At 43.7% G+C, this 18840-nt stretch overlaps 1 protein-coding gene across 5 annotated transcripts in view; it reads left to right on the top strand.

The window, feature by feature from the left end:
- Positions 1-18840, top strand: part of LOC137197476 (inactive ubiquitin carboxyl-terminal hydrolase 54-like) — a 60506-nt gene that overhangs the window by 27874 nt on the left and 13792 nt on the right. For 4 of the 5 annotated variants that reach the window (XM_067610914.1, XM_067610912.1, XM_067610913.1 and 1 more), the window contains 14 exons: positions 6075-6167; positions 6263-6397; positions 6504-6617; positions 7771-7853; positions 8878-8980; positions 9096-9242; positions 9408-9557; positions 11618-11786; positions 12101-12292; positions 12567-12701; positions 13735-14467; positions 15282-15409; positions 16078-16242; positions 18587-18706. In XM_067610914.1, coding sequence (XP_067467015.1) covers positions 6075-6167; positions 6263-6397; positions 6504-6617; positions 7771-7853; positions 8878-8980; positions 9096-9242; positions 9408-9557; positions 11618-11786; positions 12101-12292; positions 12567-12701; positions 13735-14467; positions 15282-15409; positions 16078-16242; positions 18587-18706 — 2467 coding nt within the window. The remainder of the gene's footprint in view (positions 1-6074; positions 6168-6262; positions 6398-6503; positions 6618-7770; positions 7854-8877; positions 8981-9095; positions 9243-9407; positions 9558-11617; positions 11787-12100; positions 12293-12566; positions 12702-13734; positions 14468-15281; positions 15410-16077; positions 16243-18586; positions 18707-18840) is intronic. The other variant, XM_067610915.1, reaches the window with a different exon arrangement.

Below are 18840 nucleotides of genomic sequence, written 5' to 3'. Positions count from 1 at the left end.
CAGATGCTGCTAGCGTAGCTTCACACTCCCTTTATAAATAACACTTGATGCAGAGAGACGTTAGCGTGCGTAATAACAATGATTTAGTGTTGAACTGTGAGCGCTGCTGTAATGTTTGTACTGACGCTTGACAGAAAGCTGTTTAACCTGCAGCTCCACACACACACACACACACACACACACACACACACACACACACACACACACATAACAACCAGTCTGATGACCTGCGAGCCTGTAATGAGCCTCATGATGACACCTCCCACACCGATCATTATGCTCGCCTCATGACTCATCAGCTTTCTGAGGGAGGGAGGAGGCGGCGTGCGTCTGCCTCTCCCGGCCTCAACAATTAGAGTCGAGACAGTGTGAGCGACGGAGGCCTGACAGCAGTAATTACTGCGGCTGACTCGTTAACTCAGAAGCCTTATTTTAAAGCTGCTGTAGTGACCAGTCTGAAGAGGAAACACACACACACACACACACACACTTACTCTCTTTAATGCTGTAATCCTTCAGATTTCAGACCTGGTTGTTTTGGTAACACCTGTGGTTACCATGGTGACAGCAGGTGATTTACTACTACAGCGAAGGCTTTGTGTGAATCAGCCAGGAAACATGAGAGCTGCTGTATAGATTATTTTATTATCTATTAATCTGTTGATTACTTTCTCAATTTATCAATCAGGTGTTTGATCTGTAAAATATCAGAAAATGTTTTGTCCACAACTCAAAGATCCTTAGTTTATTGTCATAAAGAACTAAAGAAACCAGAAAATATTCATATTTGAGAAGCTTGATTTGATTTTTCAAAACTATCGATCAATCATCAAAAGAGTTGGCGATTAATTTAATATTTGGTAACTGATGGATTTATTGACTGCTGAATATATTTTTATATTGTTGTTTTGTCTATAAAATAAATATTGAAAAATGTCTGTTATGTCTTCAAACTGCTTGTTTTTGTCCGACTAACAATCCAAAACCCAAAGATACTCAAAAAAAACCCACCATTGATTATCAAAAAAAGTTGCTGATCAATTTTTTGTTGATCGACTAATCTAATAATCAAGTAGCAGCTCTGTGACATGTGCTGAGCGATAAGCAGCCGGACTCTTTACCTGTAAGACTATTTTTATACATTTTATATGTTTATATATGTTTATATATCGCTGCGTCGAGGATCTGATCACTTTGCTGTGTGACGTTATTGATCATCTGTGTTGATGCTTCCCCCTTCAGCTCATGACGATGCTGCTGCCTTACAGGCGAACGTGAGGGAGCAGTTAACACCACAGATTATGTGAACAGTCTTTAACGTGATTGGTTGCAGCCATACGTGCACTGATTCACATACGTGTGTGTTCTCACCGCCGCAGCAGCCTCGGGTATGAGTCTGCCGCCCTGCACTGTGAACTGGCACCTCCTCATGACTCCTCTGCTCCTGCCAACCAGGAAGCTTTACCGTCCTGCCCCTCCCAGCCCCCCCCCCCACCCACAGCTCCTCCGGTATCTCGCCGGTCTGTCGGCTTCGACTCGTCATGGCGGCGTAATGTCAAAAAAACCAGAAGTGATCAAAAGGATTTGCGAGCCCGCAGGCGGCTGAGCGGAGGACTCGTCAGGCTTGTCAGCAGACTCTCAGTGGCTCCGACATGTGATGAAGACAAAGCGAAGAGGAAGAACATTGCGGTAATAAGCGGCTGAGGCCTTCAGTCCAGCTGTTCACAACCCCCTTCATCCTCCTCATCCTCCTTGCTGGTCAAAACATCCAGCTTTCCAAGAAAAACATCCGTCTGACAGAAACGTGACTCTCTGATTCACTTCATCAGATATATTTATCATTCTATCGAAACAAATCAGATATCAAACTTCACCTCCAATACTACAGAGTTTAGGCCATTAAAGGACGAGTTCACAGTTTTTAAAACAGTCTGTTAAAGCTGTTTTTCTTGCTGTAATCATTCCTGTAATGTATTTAAAAGTTTATCTGAAGCTAATATGAAGCTTCAGCGTCCAAATGAGTCAAATCAAGTAGATATCTTTCAATGTTACAGTCTTTTTAGTGCCAAAGTTCCTCTTTTTGTTACTATACTTCCACCTGCAGCTCAACAGGGAAACACTGTCCGAGGAAACACAAAGAGGGAAATTGATGCTAAAAAGACTGTAAATGTGTCAGATATCCACTTGATATGACTAACTCAGACTGCTGAAGCTGAATAGAAGCTTCACACAGACTTTTAAATGCATTGAAAGCACATTTGAAGGATCTTTAAATATCCAGTATGAACAGGAGGAATGATTACAGCGAGGAAAAACCTCTTTCACTGTCCTTTAACTACACATCAAATCCTCCATCAGGGTTTAGGTTGTTTAGATTGTTGTTGACTCTGATGAATGAAACTAACAAAATCAATCTAAAAAGCTGATGGATGAACAAATTGTTCAGAATTTCTAATAAACATCCTGAACGCTGAAAGCCGACAGATTTGTTGCTGATCACCTGACTGACCTGCTGCTGCGTCCTGCAGGAACACAGCGACATATTGGACCCGGTGGGGGGGTGGGACGGGACAGGACAGGATGGAGAAAACAAACACACCCAAAGTGCTGACATGACAGTACGCTTCACTTTGACTCGAGTCCAACGAGTTATCTCACTCCGACATGTTGTGTCCTCGTGAGGATGAAGGATCATGAAGAGAAACTTTTTATAGTTTAAAGTGTGTTTGTGTGTCTGTTCAATAACCACCAGCATCATGTTGGAATTATTCTTCATCCTCAGTCTTGCTCATGGTTCAGATAAAAAACATTAATTTTGTCTCATATTCAGTACTGGAGTTGTTTCTGCAATTAAATTAATCACCAGTCGTCTAAATTCTGATTGCAGCTTCTTAAATGAGAATATTTTCTGGTTTCTTTAGTCTCTGTGACAGTAAACTGAAGATCTTTGTGTTGAGGAAACACTGATCAACATTTTCTGACATTTTTATGGATCAAATAACAAATTAATCAAGAAAATAATTGACAGATGAATCGATCATGACAATTAAAGTCAGCTGCAGCTCTGATACATTTCTAAAGCATAACAGGAAGTCCATTTACTGTCCTTTTTTGTTCTTCTCTCTGTACATTGATTAAAAGGAGTTAAAGGACTGAAGATAAGAAACTTTGAGTTTAGTCTCACATCAGTCTGAGAGAATGACCTCCACACTGCCCCCCTCTACACCTGTAACTCCATAACCTACACCTGGATCATCTCCAGTAAGAATAACACTAGCAGTGATAAATCCATGAATCCTCTGTGTGCATGTAGTGACTTTGCTGAAAGCTGGAAATGAAGGGAGTGAAAACTGAGACTCAAACGGTTCAGTAGGTTTATTTATAAAACGCCTTTCAAGAGCAGAGCGTCTCAGAGTGCTGCAGCCGTAAAATACAGGCTCTTTTAGAAGAGTAAAAACAGCATAAAATATAGATAAATAAATAAATAAGTGAGTCTAAACTGGTCTTAAGTCTTCTGAAGTCTCCGTTCTGAAGTGAAGTGATGAAAACATTCCTGCGTGTCTGGATTCCAGCCGCTCTGCAGGAGATGAGACCCCCAGAGTCTCAGAGAGACCAGGAGGAGTTACATAAATGTTGTTTCCTTTTAACCTGAACATCACATGAGCACGATGCATGTTTCAGTGTCACATGATGCTCTGTGTATGTGTGTGTATGTGCAGCAGCTTCCTGATAGCAATCAAAGACTTTTTTCAGATATTAATAGTTTGATCATCTGCAGTGCTGGTGCTGAGTTTGTGTGTGTGAGCTGATGGTTTCTGATCCTGTTATGAAACCTCCGGCTGCCGTCACAGCCGCTTAAATCCACACGATGCGTTCAGGCTCCGTACTGACTGTAGGTCACCTGTGTTTCGGCAGCTCTCAGAGCTCAACGTCTGTTAATCTGCCAATTAGTTTTTCAATTGTTTGGTCTGTGAAATGAAAAAAAATGTTATTTACCACTTCTTCTTCTCACAGTGATGCCTTTTTAATTTCATAAGAATCATAAGATATTAAACTGGATGTTAATATGTGGAAGGAAAAACCTCACATTTAATAAGCTGGAACTAGAGAATAATGAGTATTATTGCTTGTTTCAGGTTAATTTTCTGTCCATCGCCTAATGGACTAATCGTTGCAGCTTTTATAAATAAGCTGAAGTGCAGTAAAAGACCTGAGTTAGTCTGTTTCATGTGTTCATGTGAGGAAGGTTACAGTCTCCTCATCATCGCTCCACACAGATCTGATGTTTTCAGCTCTTCAGTGATGTTTAAAGGTATAATATGTAATTATTCCACATTAAAGTGTCTAAAAACAACTAGACCTGTTATATATGTTGTTGATTTGTGTATTTTCAAACTCAGAGAAATCTGTAATTTAATCAAAGTAACGGACCGTTTCATTTGGTCGCCTGTCGATGGCGTCATACCTCCTCTACCAAAGAGTAAACACGCACCAGATGCATACGGCGGCGCTGTGTTTGTCCGCTACAATGGCGTCTACCAAAGAGTAACTTACACACATACAAGATAATACATCGGCGTTGTGGTTGTTCCACACAAACTGTTATAAATGGACTTTTATTCAGTTTTAAGACACATTTTCATGATAAATTTAGGTGGTTTTTAACTATATCTTTTAGCTGGAAGAAGGATTTTAGTCATTGGACGTCTGGATCTTAAGTTATCAGAGAAATAAACTGGACAAACGTTAGCAGCAGCTCGGCTAACAGCCCCTCCAGGAAGTCCGGTGGTCACCAAACATCGTCGGAGAAATATTGATTTTTTTTAATTTTTTTTTTATTTTTAGGTAAAACAGCTTTAATTAGTATTTTAACGATTTTAATCTGCGTGTCCGTTTGTTCTGGAGAGGAGGAGACCTCTGCGGGTAAAAACATCCTGAATGATGAACACTGGAGTAATCTTATCCCGGAGAAGCTGGTTATTTAACGACGAAGACAACAACTCCCATGATCCCTTGCTGCTTCACACCGTCATCACACTCCGTCTGTTGTTATTGTTTTGATTGAGACGCCTAGCGGCTGAAATTACATATTGTGCGTTTAAGTCACATGTTTACATTTGAGCTGCTGTTACACTTCAGACAACAGGAAACACTTTCTACATGTTTCTTTCTACTTTAAAAAAAAAAAAAAATTCTAGTGCTGCAAATTGAAAATGTGCATAAAAACATGAACCAGACGTGCAGACTTAGATGCACATTGTGACGTTTGTTCTCTCTGACACATGAAACATCATGTTCTTCCTGTTTGTCTTCTTGTCACACACTTTCACACTCTCGTCTTCCAGAGAAGTTGTCATCAGATGGTTTCCTGAAGCAGATGAGAGAGTGATGAACTCAGTTTGACACTAACACACATGCACACCTTCACCTGACAGTCTCCTGCATGTCCTCAGGTCACTAAACTTGTTCTCTGATTGGTCAGTGGCGTTCGTGTGTCCGCGCTGGCAGGTGATTGGCCGGTGGCTCCGTTGATGTAAACACGTCACATTGAGCTGATAGTGGAGCAGCCGCTGCAGCTCAGAGACGCACAGATTTCACAGAACTTCACTCGCATTTGTAGGATTTTACAGACTCTTAAACTCAGCTTTTTGTCTCCTTACTTCCTCTGCAGAGGTGAGGATTTAAAGCATTTTTTTTGTGATACGTTATCTTGATTTCGAGTGTTCGTCTGGTTTCAAACCCAACCACACAGTTGTGAACAGAAAAGCTGCATTTAAGGGTTTTCTGTTTTGTTGAATCAGGTTTATTTCAAACGGAAACATTTTTATTTCCTGCTCGTAGTCTGCAGGAAGAGAAAATGGTTTTCTTGACTGTACGTCTTTGTTTTTGGTATATTAGAGGCTTGATTATCAGGGATGGACATTAAGTTTTTATTGAAGGTATGTAAAATATGTGAAATCCTGAATATAAATCTCAGCAGCTACTCTGGACCAGATCATCTTTCCTTCATATTGTCTTCTTGCTTTGCTTCCTGACCAGATGTGTCGTTAACCGCTGTTCTCTCCGTCTCTCAGGTCCTGTGGCACCTCGATATCTTCCGTCGAAGTTTCCGTCAGCTGACGACTCACAAGTGCATGGAGGACTCATGCATCTTCTGCGCTCTGAAGGTGAAGAATCACATCTGCCTGATGTCTGAGGTAAAAACAGCCGGACGGACCGGCTTCCTGTTTCTGATCTCAGCTGTGTCTGTTTTCTTCTTCAGAGTATCTTCGCTCAGTTTCAGTACAGCAGCGAGAAAGTTTTACCGTCCGACGCTCTTCGCAGCGCGCTCGCCAAAACCTTCCAGGACGAGCAGCGGTTCCAGCTCGGCATCATGGACGACGCCGCAGAGTGCTTCGTAAGACAAACACACTGCCTTGAGGGTTTTTTTTGTTTTTTGTTTTTTTTTTTTACCAAATTTTTGAACCTTTTTGATTCATGTGTGTTGTCTTGCGTCTCTGCAGGAAAACATCCTGATGAGGATTCACTTCCACATCGCAGACGAGACCAAAGAAGACATCTGCACGGCCAGACACTGCATCCCCCACCAGAAGTTCGCCATGACGCTCTTTGAACAGGTGAGATGTTGGATTGTGTCGACGCTTCCTGTCTGACGGAACTAATTACAAAAAGTACAAAAAGAAAGATTCCCACCAGTCACCTTAAAAACTATTTAGATTATGCTTTTTTTCCCTCTTTTGGGGTGTTTAAAGTAGACCTGAAACAATTAGTCAATTAATTAATTAGTTTATTGAACCAGAAAAGAATTGGAATTGAGAGAATAATCCAGAGGTGCAGCGGATTCTCTCATGTATCATTGTAAATTTGGGATGTGTCTTTTTAATAATGGATTTAATATAGATATTGATTACTACATTAACCTGAACGCTGATTAAATATGTATTTGACACACTGAAATAACATCTGTAGCTGCTACATTTGACACACCTACTTGATCAGTCTAACTTATTCAGCTGATCTAAATGATAGTTGAAGTGGAGAATGTGACTCCTGATCCTCTAGGAAGACCGACGTCTCACTCTGTTGGAACTACAGAAACACTCTGATTGTACAGCGGTGTTACAGAGTGGAGCTTCTTACCTCACAGATGATCTTTGGTGGTCGAGTACAAACAAACAAACAAACAAACAAAGCTGAAAATGATGCTATGCTATAAATGCTATTCTGTAGAGGTGAGAGAGTGTCTCATCATTTGTGCAGCGTAGTGATGATGAGCATAAATATCTTCTATCTAAAATGTTATCTAGAGCAGAGGTACAGGTGAACATGATAAACAGCATAACTGTATTTTCCCATCACATCGCCAGTTTTTGACATTTAGAGCAAAAACCAAATGCATGTACTGTTTATTCCTACGGATCTGATTTATACTAATTTAACTGTTTTCTCAATGTAATGTCTTATTTCTAAAAACCTAAAGATCTCTTGTCGTTTGTTGATCCTTATTTGCTTTTTAAGTCTTAAAAGTTTTTTAGTGTTCCTCCAGTAAATCCAGTATATCAGTGTATTTTACCAGACCGTTTTCAGCCCATTCGATCATAAACATCTTTTGAAAACACCAACCAATCTTTATAATGTCGTCATATTATCCATCGAGATATTTGGTTGATTTCACTCAGATCTATAAGGCTCAAAAAAATCAATCTTTGTTCAGAGTTAAAGGGTTGAAAAGAGACGATATCACATGTTTACTGTGTCTTTGCGTGTCAGTGTGTGTGCAGCAGCTGTGGAGCATCTTCAGACCCTCTGCCCTTCATTCAGATGGTCCACTACATCTCCACCACCTCCCTGTGGTGAGTCTGTGGTGATCCTGATGTGTCTCTCACACACACATTTTGTCTAGTAATGAAGTTGTGGTTTGTGAAATTATTCAAAATTCTACTTAATTTTACACCAGGAAAACATGTCTTCAGTGTTGTGTTTTATTCAAATATACTATATATACATTTAACGTGTCCATAACATATATTTCTATTCCCCCACAGTCTGATCTGTCAGTGTGTGATGTGTTTGGCTCGTAGTGATGAACCTACAGAGAATTATCAGAGACTCTGCAGCTCCTCTCGTCTTTATGGAGCTTTGTAGCGAGTTTCAGCTCATTGTTTATTTGTCCGGCTGCAACTTTACTGTTCTGCTTCACTCTCAGCGTCTCATAGCGTCGTTCTCAGAGAAAAAGCTGTAAAAAGCCACTGTACACTATCTGCTCAGCACCAAACAGACACAGTTAGCTGTAGACTAGCTGGTGAACATAGTGGAGCATTTAGCAGCTAAAGAGCCAGATATTTCCCTCAGGAGTTGGTAGAGAACAAAAACAGAAACACGACTCCACATACTCCCACTGGATGGGAAGTAGGCATTTGCTGACATGTTAGCCACAACTACTTTTTAAGCAGGTAATGTGATGGAAGTTATGTTGACAGACTATTTTGCAGCAAAAAAGTGGACAAAAAACATAAATATAAGCAGTTTTAACCAGATTGAAACTATAAAGGACCAAAAATAGAACCCTGAGGAACCCCACAAGTAATTATTGACATTATCAATGCGAGGTTGATGTTGCTCTGTAACTATTGGATGTGGAAACAAGCAACTGTTTGCTAACAAGTTCAACATATCAACTTAAAAGGTGATCATATGTCAGTGTTGTGTTCATTTCTTGTTTCTGCTGAATGATTAATGTAAAAGAGCTGCTTTTTTTCAGTGGCTGCAATGTACAGATAAATCTGTACAGAAAACATCTCAACTATGACAACTGTCATTACTTGTGAGTCACAAACTAGAGCTATGACAATCATATGTCCTCCTCATCTTCCTCAGTAACCAGGCTGTGAAGATGTTGGAGACGAGAGAAAAGGCGACTCCCGGCATGTTTGGGGAGCTGCTGCGAAACGCCAGCATGGGAGACCTTCGCAGCTGTCCTGTAAGACACTTTTGTATTTGTTTTATCCTCATGAACCAAATACAGATACCAAATGTTTGCTTGAGACAGCTTCTCAAATGTTTCACACCAATGTGAATTTGAAACTCTTCCTCAGAGTCAGTGTGGTCAGCAGCTCAGGATGGCTCGCGTCCTCCTCAACAGTCCGGAGATCATTACCATCGGTCTGGTTTGGGACTCTGACCACTCAGACCTCGCAGAAGACGTCATACACACCCTGGGAACCTGCCTGCGCCTGGGGGATGTAAGACAATTCACACCATAATAAACCACAATAAATACTCACCAGATTAATTAGATAGATAGACAGAAGTGTCATCAGCATATAGTGAGAGAAAATCTGACTTTCAGTGACTGTTCAGCTGCTCCATTGACCTCTTCTTCTTCTTCTTCTTCTCTCTCTCTGCAGTTGTTTTACAGGGTGACGGAGGAGAAGGCTCGTCAGTCGGAGCTCTACCTGGTCGGCATGGTGTGTTACTACGGGAAACATTATTCCACCTTCTTCTTCCAGACAAAGATCCGACGATGGATGTACTTTGACGATGCACATGTCAAGGAGGTATATTCAAGACTTCACGGTTTCATGTAGAGATGTTGGTCACTGAGATGGTTTAAACACTAATTGCAATCAAATATTATGTGTGAGCAACGTCATTGTTGTGTTTATATTCTCTGGACTGTAGTTACAGTGGACGGGTTGAATTCATATTCTGTATATGCAGATGGATGTAGCGAGGTGTGATGTCACCTGTTGGTTTCATTAGAGCCGGTTTGAAAACCAGAGATGTAGCTTCTGGTCAGCGCCATCTTTTCCGTTTTGGAGTCAGGATCTTCCAGATAAGGAGTGCGGGGGTTTTGCCTTTCACACGCTGGAAACACGTCCTGCTACCTCGGACCCAAGCTAACGTTAGCTTACCGGCAACACCGAGCACTGCACACTTGGGCTAATGTTAGCTACTTTAGCTAAATTGTACTAACAGGACATGTATCATAATCAAGTCACATTAAACACAATGAAATATTGTGACAATAGTGCAACTCAGTGTGAGTCCTGGAGCCGGGGAGAGCAGCAGGTGAGCTAACTGTCAATCACGGCTGTCAATCAACACCCACACAGCAGACATCAAAGCGACTATAAGTCTTCAAATCTTATTAATTGAGCAATAATTTCCAGTATAACCATCAGCACACTTATTAGAGTGCCTGAACCTTGATTGAGACCATAATGACTCGTTGATAAACTTACTGACTGACTAATAACTGACGTATTTCTAGACAGAAGTTGAGGCTTTTTGAATGAAAGTCAGTTGCAGCATCTAGCAGCAGTCAGTGGCACTTTAAGGTACTTCAGACTCAAGACGTGGAAATTACTGATTGGTTTAAATGCTCTGAAGGAAGAAAAGCTGGCAAATTAATGGGACAAAATGCCAAATATTCAGAGATTTGGATTTTTTTGTGCTTTCTTCATCGGCCCTGCAGACAAGTTTGAAAATGAAACAAATCTGGAGTTAGAAGGAAGTGAGGTCACCAGACATCCGTAGCCCGCTCGATGATCAAATTGCATTGTGGGTAGTGTAGGCGCCATGTTTTGACAAGGAAGAATGTGTGGAAAGTGTTTGTGTCTCTTGGAAAAAATGAGAAAAGAGGTGTGGGGTAGAGGAAAGGAAATGAGCTCATGTTGTAGTTGTAGTGAGATCTCTTTCTCTTCCTGTCCATCCTTACACCTCGCTTCAACCTCTCCCTCCTTCCTCTTTCCTGTGCCTCGTTGCTCTCTCTCTCTACCTCCTTTTCCTGCCTCTCCCTCTTTCTCCTCTTCTACTTTATTTACTTTACTTTTCCCTCCTTCATTCTTTCTTCTCTTTTCTGTCACTGTTATGTTTTAATAATGCTGGTGGAATGAGATATTTCATCCCCCCCCCCCCCCTCTCTCTCTCTCTCTCTCTCTTTCTGTCTCTGCTGGTTGTGAAAACAAGGATATCCCTCTATTGTTTATCAGTCCAGCTGGACAGAACCGAGGGTGTGGTCAGAGCATGCACACATACACACACACACACACACACACACACACACACACACACACACACATACATCCCACCACAGCACAGTCGACACTTTTGCTCACTCTGCAGACTTTCATTCTATCTCTTTCTTTCTGTCTGACACACAGTTTTTCACTCACACACACACAGACGCACACAAACACACACACACACATTGCGGTCGCTGTTTTGGATTTTTGGGACGTCCTGTTACATCTGACCAGAGCTGGAGGTGGAGATGGACGTTTAGAAAATGGAGGAAGGGTTGAAATAACAAGCGGGAGGTTTTCTGTCGCACAAAAAAAAAAAGACAAACAAGACAGACGAGAGCAGGAAGAGAACAGTTTTACTTATCAGGCTGACGAATGTTTCAGCTGCCGTCACTGTTTTACCTGCTGAGCGGCGCTTTCGAGGTGAACAGGACGTCCTTACGGCAGCCGGAGCTTCATTACTGCGGCTGGTAAACTCATCGGCTACTTGTCAGGATGTCAGCGGATGGTTTGATGTGTCGATTAAGATGAGAATGAATGTATGGTTTGGGAGTCATCTTCTTTCCCGTGTTTTTCTTCTTGTCCTGCAGATCGGTCCCAAGTGGAAGGACGTGGTTTCGCGCTGTATCAAGGGCCACTACCAGCCTCTGCTGCTGCTGTACGCCGACCCGCGGGGCACGCCGGTGTCAGCGCAGGACCTGCCCCCGCGCCTCGACCTCCACCACCTCAACAAGGCCTGTTACGACAGCGAAGACTCGGGTAACTACAACACAGCTAGGAGTCGTAGTAGTAGCACAACAGCAAACGTTCAGGTAACTAAACCAGACTCAGCAGTACTTGTAGTAGTCGTACTAGTACTAGTAGTACTCTGACAGACAGGACCGAGGTAACAGTAGTAATAGAAGTAGACGTCGTTGTGGCTGTCGTAGTTTTAGCAGTAGTACTTATAGCAGCTTGTCTGATGTCATGTGTATATGTATGTAAGTATATATGAGCACACGTACATCACCGCTGACGCCTCAACTTGTTTACTAACCCCCTACCCCTCCGCCCCCCCCCCCCTCCTCGGACAGGCCGTGAGCCGTCAATCTCCAGCGACACTCGCACTGATTCGTCGACGGAGAGCTACTCGTACCGACAGCCCTCCCACTCGCACCATGAGTCCCTGGCCAGTCACTACTCCTCTGACTCCCAGGGAACCGTCATCTGCATCGAACACCCCGACAGACCCCTGCACGCCTCGCTCTGCAGCCTGGATACCGTAGGTGGGTTACTACCAGCTCACTGGAACCAATCACAGCAGCTCAGTCATATCTCTGTTCACACATCCTTCATTCTCATTGGTTCATTCTCTTGAGTTTGCAGCATCTGCTTCCCCTTGTTTCGATTTATCGAAGAAAAATAATAAATGTTTAGTCTTTAAAGAGATGTGACCTCGCTGTGCAGCCAATCACACTCTACCACTCTTCTTCTTTTGTCTTCTGTCGTTGTGTTGCATGACGTGCCGACCATGCCGTTGCCGTGCTTCTTGTCGCTAAGGCCACGTGACGGACGCTGAGCAGCACCAGTCTCTGAGGAGGGGAGGCGGGGCCAGGGATAGGAGGCGGAGCTCTAGCCGCCTCCGCCGATCTAAACCCGACAACGAAGCCTCGTCGGCCGGTTACCACAGCGAGGGTAGGCGGGGGCCGGGGCCAATCACAGTCTATCATAATCAATATTCTTTTTTTAATAACTAAAATATAAACCAACATTTTTTTTTTTAAGGAAAAGTGAGAAGAAAGTGATGAAAATAAAATATTTTAAACAAACAAAACTTTACTTGAAATTAAAATCAATCAATAACAACGATAAACAAAAACAGAACACAGAAAAACTTTAACTAATGTCAGTCGGATATAAAATATAAATGTCATAAAAATGTTTTTTTCCAGTTTAAAACACAAACCGTCATATTTTTATAGTCTCTGACTTGTTTGATTTTGCTGTTTAAGTGGAAAAACGATGTCATGACAGACAGTTTTTAGACATTAAAGAGGATATTTGGCACAAAGTTTCTGTTTCTCACTGAAACTCAGTGTGTTTCCTTCAGAGCTAACAGACGTGTTGATGCAGTTCCTTCAGAATAAAGCGTTCGCAAAGCTATGCACTGTTTTTTTGCTGATGTGCACGTGTTAGCAGGATTCGTCCTCGCTGCTGCACGTTTCACATCAGTGGAAAGTTTGACACCGGCGGCAGGATGTGCAGAAACACAGTGTTACTCTAACGTCATTTAAAACTCGTTTGCCTGCGAGGTTTCATACTTTACTGTTGGAGAATATAATCTGAGTTTTAAAATGTTGAATTGACTTTGAAGTGATTAGTTGAACATGACTCCAGCTCTGTCATGAGTCATATCTATCTGAACGTCAGAAAGAGAGAAAAAATGTTTCAATGAATAAATGTTTAAGTTTTGAACCACTAGAAGAATAACTTCCTGTTTCTTGTCGTTCATATTAACGTCATTCATTGTTTCTTCATTCATTTCTGCTTCCGCTGCTTTAATTTAATCTCACTTTCTCCTCTCTCCCTTCCTCTCACTTGTCTTTTCTCTCCCTTCTTTTCTCCTCCTCTCCTCCTTACTGTGTCTCTCTTATCGTTTCGTTCCTCCTGTATAAATCTCCTCCTGTTCCCCTCTTCTTCTCCTTCTTCTCCTCCTCCCTCCTCCCAGGAGAGACGTTAAAGGAGCAGCAGGTTCCTCGTCAACTCCCCAAACCTTCCTCCTCCTTCTCCTCTTCAACCAGCCGCCTCCGTGACTTCAAGGAAACCATGAGCAACATCATCCACAGCCGAGCCCTCTCCTCCTCCTCCTCCTCCTCTTTACCGGCTGCCGTCCTCTCCTCTGAAATCACCTCCTCCTCCTCCTCCTCCTCTAACAACCACCATCACCCAGCTGCCGCCGCCGCCGCTGCTGCCTCCTCCTCCTCCAGTAAACCCCACGACTGGGAGGCTGACAGCACCAGCAGCGAGTCCAAATCCAGCTCCTCAGGAGGGACAGGAGGGAGGTACCGGCCGGCGTGGAGACCGCGGAGGGAGGTGCTCAACATCGACAGCATCTTCTCCCGCGAGAGGCGCAGGCAGGCCGGCTACAGCCCCCTCGAAGCCTCCCTGCCCGACGACTGCGGAGCTCCACCCGCAGAGGGAGCAGACGCCCCCTCCTCCTCCTCCTCAGCAGCCCAAGAGGAGGCGACGTCTGTCAGGCAGGGCTCCTCCTGGACTCTCCCCACCTCCAGCCACAGAGCAGGTGGACTCAGAACAGGAGGCGCGGACCTACCTCCTCCCCCTCCTCCTCCTCCCCGGCTGATCCAGAGGATGGAGAGCGGCTACGAGAGCAGCGAGAGGAACAGCAGCAGCCCCGTCAGCCTGGACCTGAACCTCAACCTCAACCTGAACCTGGGAGACAGGTGAGCTCACAGAAGAACCAGATCCTGTTGAACCCCCAGACCGCCACACACTGTTAGACTGTTCAGAAACTAAAAAACTAAAAACATGAATGTAAATGTTATCTATAAGTTCAGCACAAAGAGGAGCCGTCAAACATGTATTTATTGTCATTAATTTGATCACTGATTGATCTGCTGATCGTAGTTTCTGTATCAGCCAGCAATGATCAATAAGTTTATGAAGATCAGAGTTAAACGCTGCGTACATGCTTCCAGTATCATAGATGTAGCTGTAAAAGAGTCAGAAATGTGATGATTATGAGCCGAGATGTGAAGTTAGAAGAAGCCTGTTTTAACGTACACACATCACAGAGAAACACACGTCTGTATACATTTGATATTATAGATATTTTTTACTGAGCTACAGAGTGTCAGAACATCAGCCTGTCAATCAAACAGAATATTCCTTTAGTTTGTCTTAAATCCTTCAGTCTGACTGGTTCACGTTGATAGTTTCTGTTTGTTTTCTTCTAACCAATCAGCATCCGTCCTGGATCGCAGACATACAGTGTGATATAAGGTTGTGAGGAGCAGGTGGATTAAAGTTTGTCATCAGTAAAGAAATATCTTCATCTAGGAGTTGATCTTCCTTAAATCAACAGTTTAATCCACACAGCAGGAAGATGACGTCGTCTTAATCTAAAGAGCTTTTCATTAATGGTTTCCTGTAATATTTAATAAAGTGTCTCTGACTTACAGAGCTGTAAAGACTGGACTGTAGGTTTTAAAATATAACGACAGATTACTGGACCTTTCTGTCTCTCTCTGTCTTCAGGGAGTGTGTTGCGAAGAAGCCTTCGTCGTCCTCCTCCTCTTCCTCAGGCCCATCATGGAGGAACATCAGGTCGAAGAGCAGCGGAGCTCTGCTGCAGGAGATCAACTCGTCCTGTAGGGGGAGCCTCGGTACGACACATCTGTCTGTCTGTGACTCTGCTTATGATCAGAGCTGTTTCAGTCCTGCAGGCAGGTGTTCCCAGTGTTCCCAGTGTTCCCAGTGTTCTTCAGTGTCTTAAACCAGCAGTCAGGTGTCCTGTTCATACTGGATATTAAAAGATCCTTCAAATGTGCTTTCAATGGAAGTGATGGAGGCCAAAATCCGAAGTGTGTCCACACAGTCATTAAAAGTCTGTGTGAAGCTTCTATTCAGCTTCATCAGTCTGAGTTAGTCATATCAGTGGATATCTGACACATTTACAGTCTTTGTGTTGCAGCTTCTGGCAGCAGGTCTGTCAGGTTTCATTTAAACTTCAAATCCAGGTTATGATAAGAACCAGGTTGCTAATGTGCATCCAGACGTCGACAGCTGACTGAAACTTCCATCCTGAATTCAGACAAAGAGACGAATCGTCTTGTTTAAAACTATCAAACACATCTGATGCCAGCTGAAAGTCTGACGGGGTAGTTTGTGTCGACTGTCTTGTTTTTTAGTGAGGACATGGCCGTAGTTCACAGTGATGATGGTGTGTGTGTGTGTGTGTGTGTGTGTGTGTGTGTGTGTGTGTGTGTGTGTGTGTGTGTGTGTGTGTGTGTGTGTGTGTGTGTGTGTGTGTGTGTGTGTGTGTGTTGGACAGCACCCCCCGCAGGCCGCAGCGAGCTGGACGAGCTGCAGGAGGAGGTGCTGAGGAGAGCGAGGGAGGAGGAGCAGCAGCGGCGGCAGGAGAAGGAGAGAGAGGCGGCACTTGGCTTCAACCCCCGACCCAGCAAGTACATGGACCTGGACCAGCTGCAGATCCAAGGTACACACACACACACACACACACACACAGTGATTAAGCAGTCTCACTATTAAAAAACGTCACGGTGTTGTAGCCGTAAAGGCTACACCGAGCGTTCCTGTTCTCACTCTCAAAAAAGGGACTTTATGTTACGTTAGTTTTCTACGATCATCAGTTGAACTGTGACGAAAACTTAACAAAACTAGACAATTGTGTTTATCAGGGATGCACGATATTATCCGCATGTCATCGGTATCGGTCAATAAAAGCTCTAAAATGAAATATCGGCCCGGATGAACATTTCTGCCAATTATGAGAGGCAGATTTGTCGCCTTCTCCTCCGCCGCCTGACTGTTTCCCTCCACTGACTGTTTCACCCCGACGGTCCCGGTGTTTCCTCCGCAGGCTGAACTTCACTCAGCCGCCCGTCAGACCAGCTGCTGCTGCTAGCTGGGAGGCTAGCTGGCTGTGCTTCCCTCCGGCCATGCTGCAGCTAACGCTCCGCTAGCCTCTCAGCTAACGTTAGCCTCGGCTCTCCGTGTGGATCCAACCGGAGCACCGAGCCCCGGTGTGTTATTCAGGTTAAAGTGGGAAGAAGCAGCTGATCTGACGGGCAGCTGAGTGAAGTGCAGCCTGCGGAGGAAACACCGGGACCGTCAGGGTGAAACAGTCCGTCGAGGAGCTGCTACTATGATCGGCTGCACAGATAGGAAACACCTCGGCTGACAGGATGTACCACTCTGTTTGGGAAAAAAAAATCTTTTTGGTTTATAACGGCGGTTGTCAACCAGCGTATTAGGTGCATTAGCGCCACCTTCTGGTCCGGAGTGTGGACCAGAGATTAAATCCTGCACATTAATCCTGTCTGTCTAATAAACTCAATGAAAACTCTACTGCTGCTCCCACTTGGCAGCTTCATTAAAGTTTTAATGCTGAGCTCCTGAACTCCAGTCTTCCTCAGTTCTTCCTTCATATATTGTCTTTCTTCATCATATTTAGTATAATCTATGCTTGCATGTATAATAGTCTCCTCAGCCAGCTGGAAAATATATGTTCATATATCGGCATCAATCGGCCACAGTGAGTTGGAAATATCAGCATAACGGATATCGGCAAAAAATCCAATATCATGCATCCCTTGTGTTTATATAAAAAAAAAAGTGTCTGTAGGTGTAAGCGGCAGACTGCAGGTGGAACCTCGGTGCACCAGTTTAAAATACACTCAGTTATAAAAACATAACTTTAGTATCAAGTTAAATAATGAAACATTGAGTTTGGAGGGAATTAAATCAACGCAGCAGCTGAGAGTTGAGTCGAGCTTTCAGGGCAACGTGAACCAACAGCAGCAAAGCAGGAAAAGGAGCGTTGCACCATTTATAAATATTAACACTCAGTAAGGGCGCAACGGATCACAAAACTCACGGTTCAGATCGTGTCACGGTTTTGAGTCACGGATCGCTAGTTACCGTTAGTCTACATATTAATGATGCATCATGGGACATGCAGATGCTTTGGGTTTATGTTTTACTGGAGATCAGTTGTGTGTGTGTGTGTGTGTGTGTGTGTGTGTGTGTGTGTGTGTGTGTGTGTGTGTGTGTGGTCAGCAGGTGTGTGTGTTGTGTTGGACAACGGGAATGTTCCTCATTGAGCAGCTGAAAGGATCCGACTCACCAACACACAAAAGACAGACTGACCCACGCAGTAAAGAAGCCTGTGTGTGTGTGTGTGTGTGTGTGTGTGTGTGTGTGTGTGTGTGTGTGTGTGTGTGTGTGTGTGTGTGTGTGTGTGTGTGTTACTCATGTTGTGGGGACATTAATCTGTTAACACAGTCACATTGTGGTGACTCGCCTCCCTGTAATGTAAATCATCATATTTCTGGTTTAGAGTGTTTCCAGCAGCTCTTCACTGTGTTTCTGTGTGTTTGTAGTTTTGCATATAATGAACGTCTGTACAGCAGAAACTGGGTTCTTCTTTTAATATTTGGTTTCTGCTGTACGGAGTTCAATCTGCTGACACTTGTTGTTTTTATGTAATCATTTGATATACATACAAACAAAATCATTTTTATTACAGCTTGTTGTACACAAAACAGAAGAACATAATAAATAATATAATATAATATACAGCAAAGAAACCCACCAGGGAGCTAAATGTGGAATAAAATCTATAGATAATATTGATAAATAAACCTGATAGACACAATAAAAAGATCAGGTGAAACATTCACCAACAATGACAATGTTCATTATTAAACGTGTGTGTGTGTGCGTGTGTGCGTGTGCGTGTGTGCGTGTGCGTGTGCGTGTGTGCGTGTGCGTGTGTGTGTGTGCGTGTGCGTGTGTGTGTGTGTGTGTGTGTTCTGCAGGTAAAGGTGACAGTTTCGAGCGGTGTGTGTCAGAGGCGGAGCTCCTGTTGGACCAATCGGTGCTTCTGGAGCAGGCGGGCGAGGTCGCCGCAGCGCTGTCGGCGGTCAACGAAGCAGTCTGTAAGCTCCTCCCACTCCTCCTGACCCCGCCTCCTCCTCTCAACAAACACTCGCACACACACACACACACACGCACACACAGCTGAATCCAGACGTCCTCCGTCTGGATGTGCGGTCAGACTTCTGTCGTTGGT

This window comes from Thunnus thynnus, chromosome 14 (genome assembly GCF_963924715.1).
Source record: "Thunnus thynnus chromosome 14, fThuThy2.1, whole genome shotgun sequence".
Taxonomy (NCBI): domain Eukaryota; kingdom Metazoa; phylum Chordata; class Actinopteri; order Scombriformes; family Scombridae; genus Thunnus; species Thunnus thynnus.
This window is presented reverse-complemented; position numbering and strand designations above follow the sequence as displayed.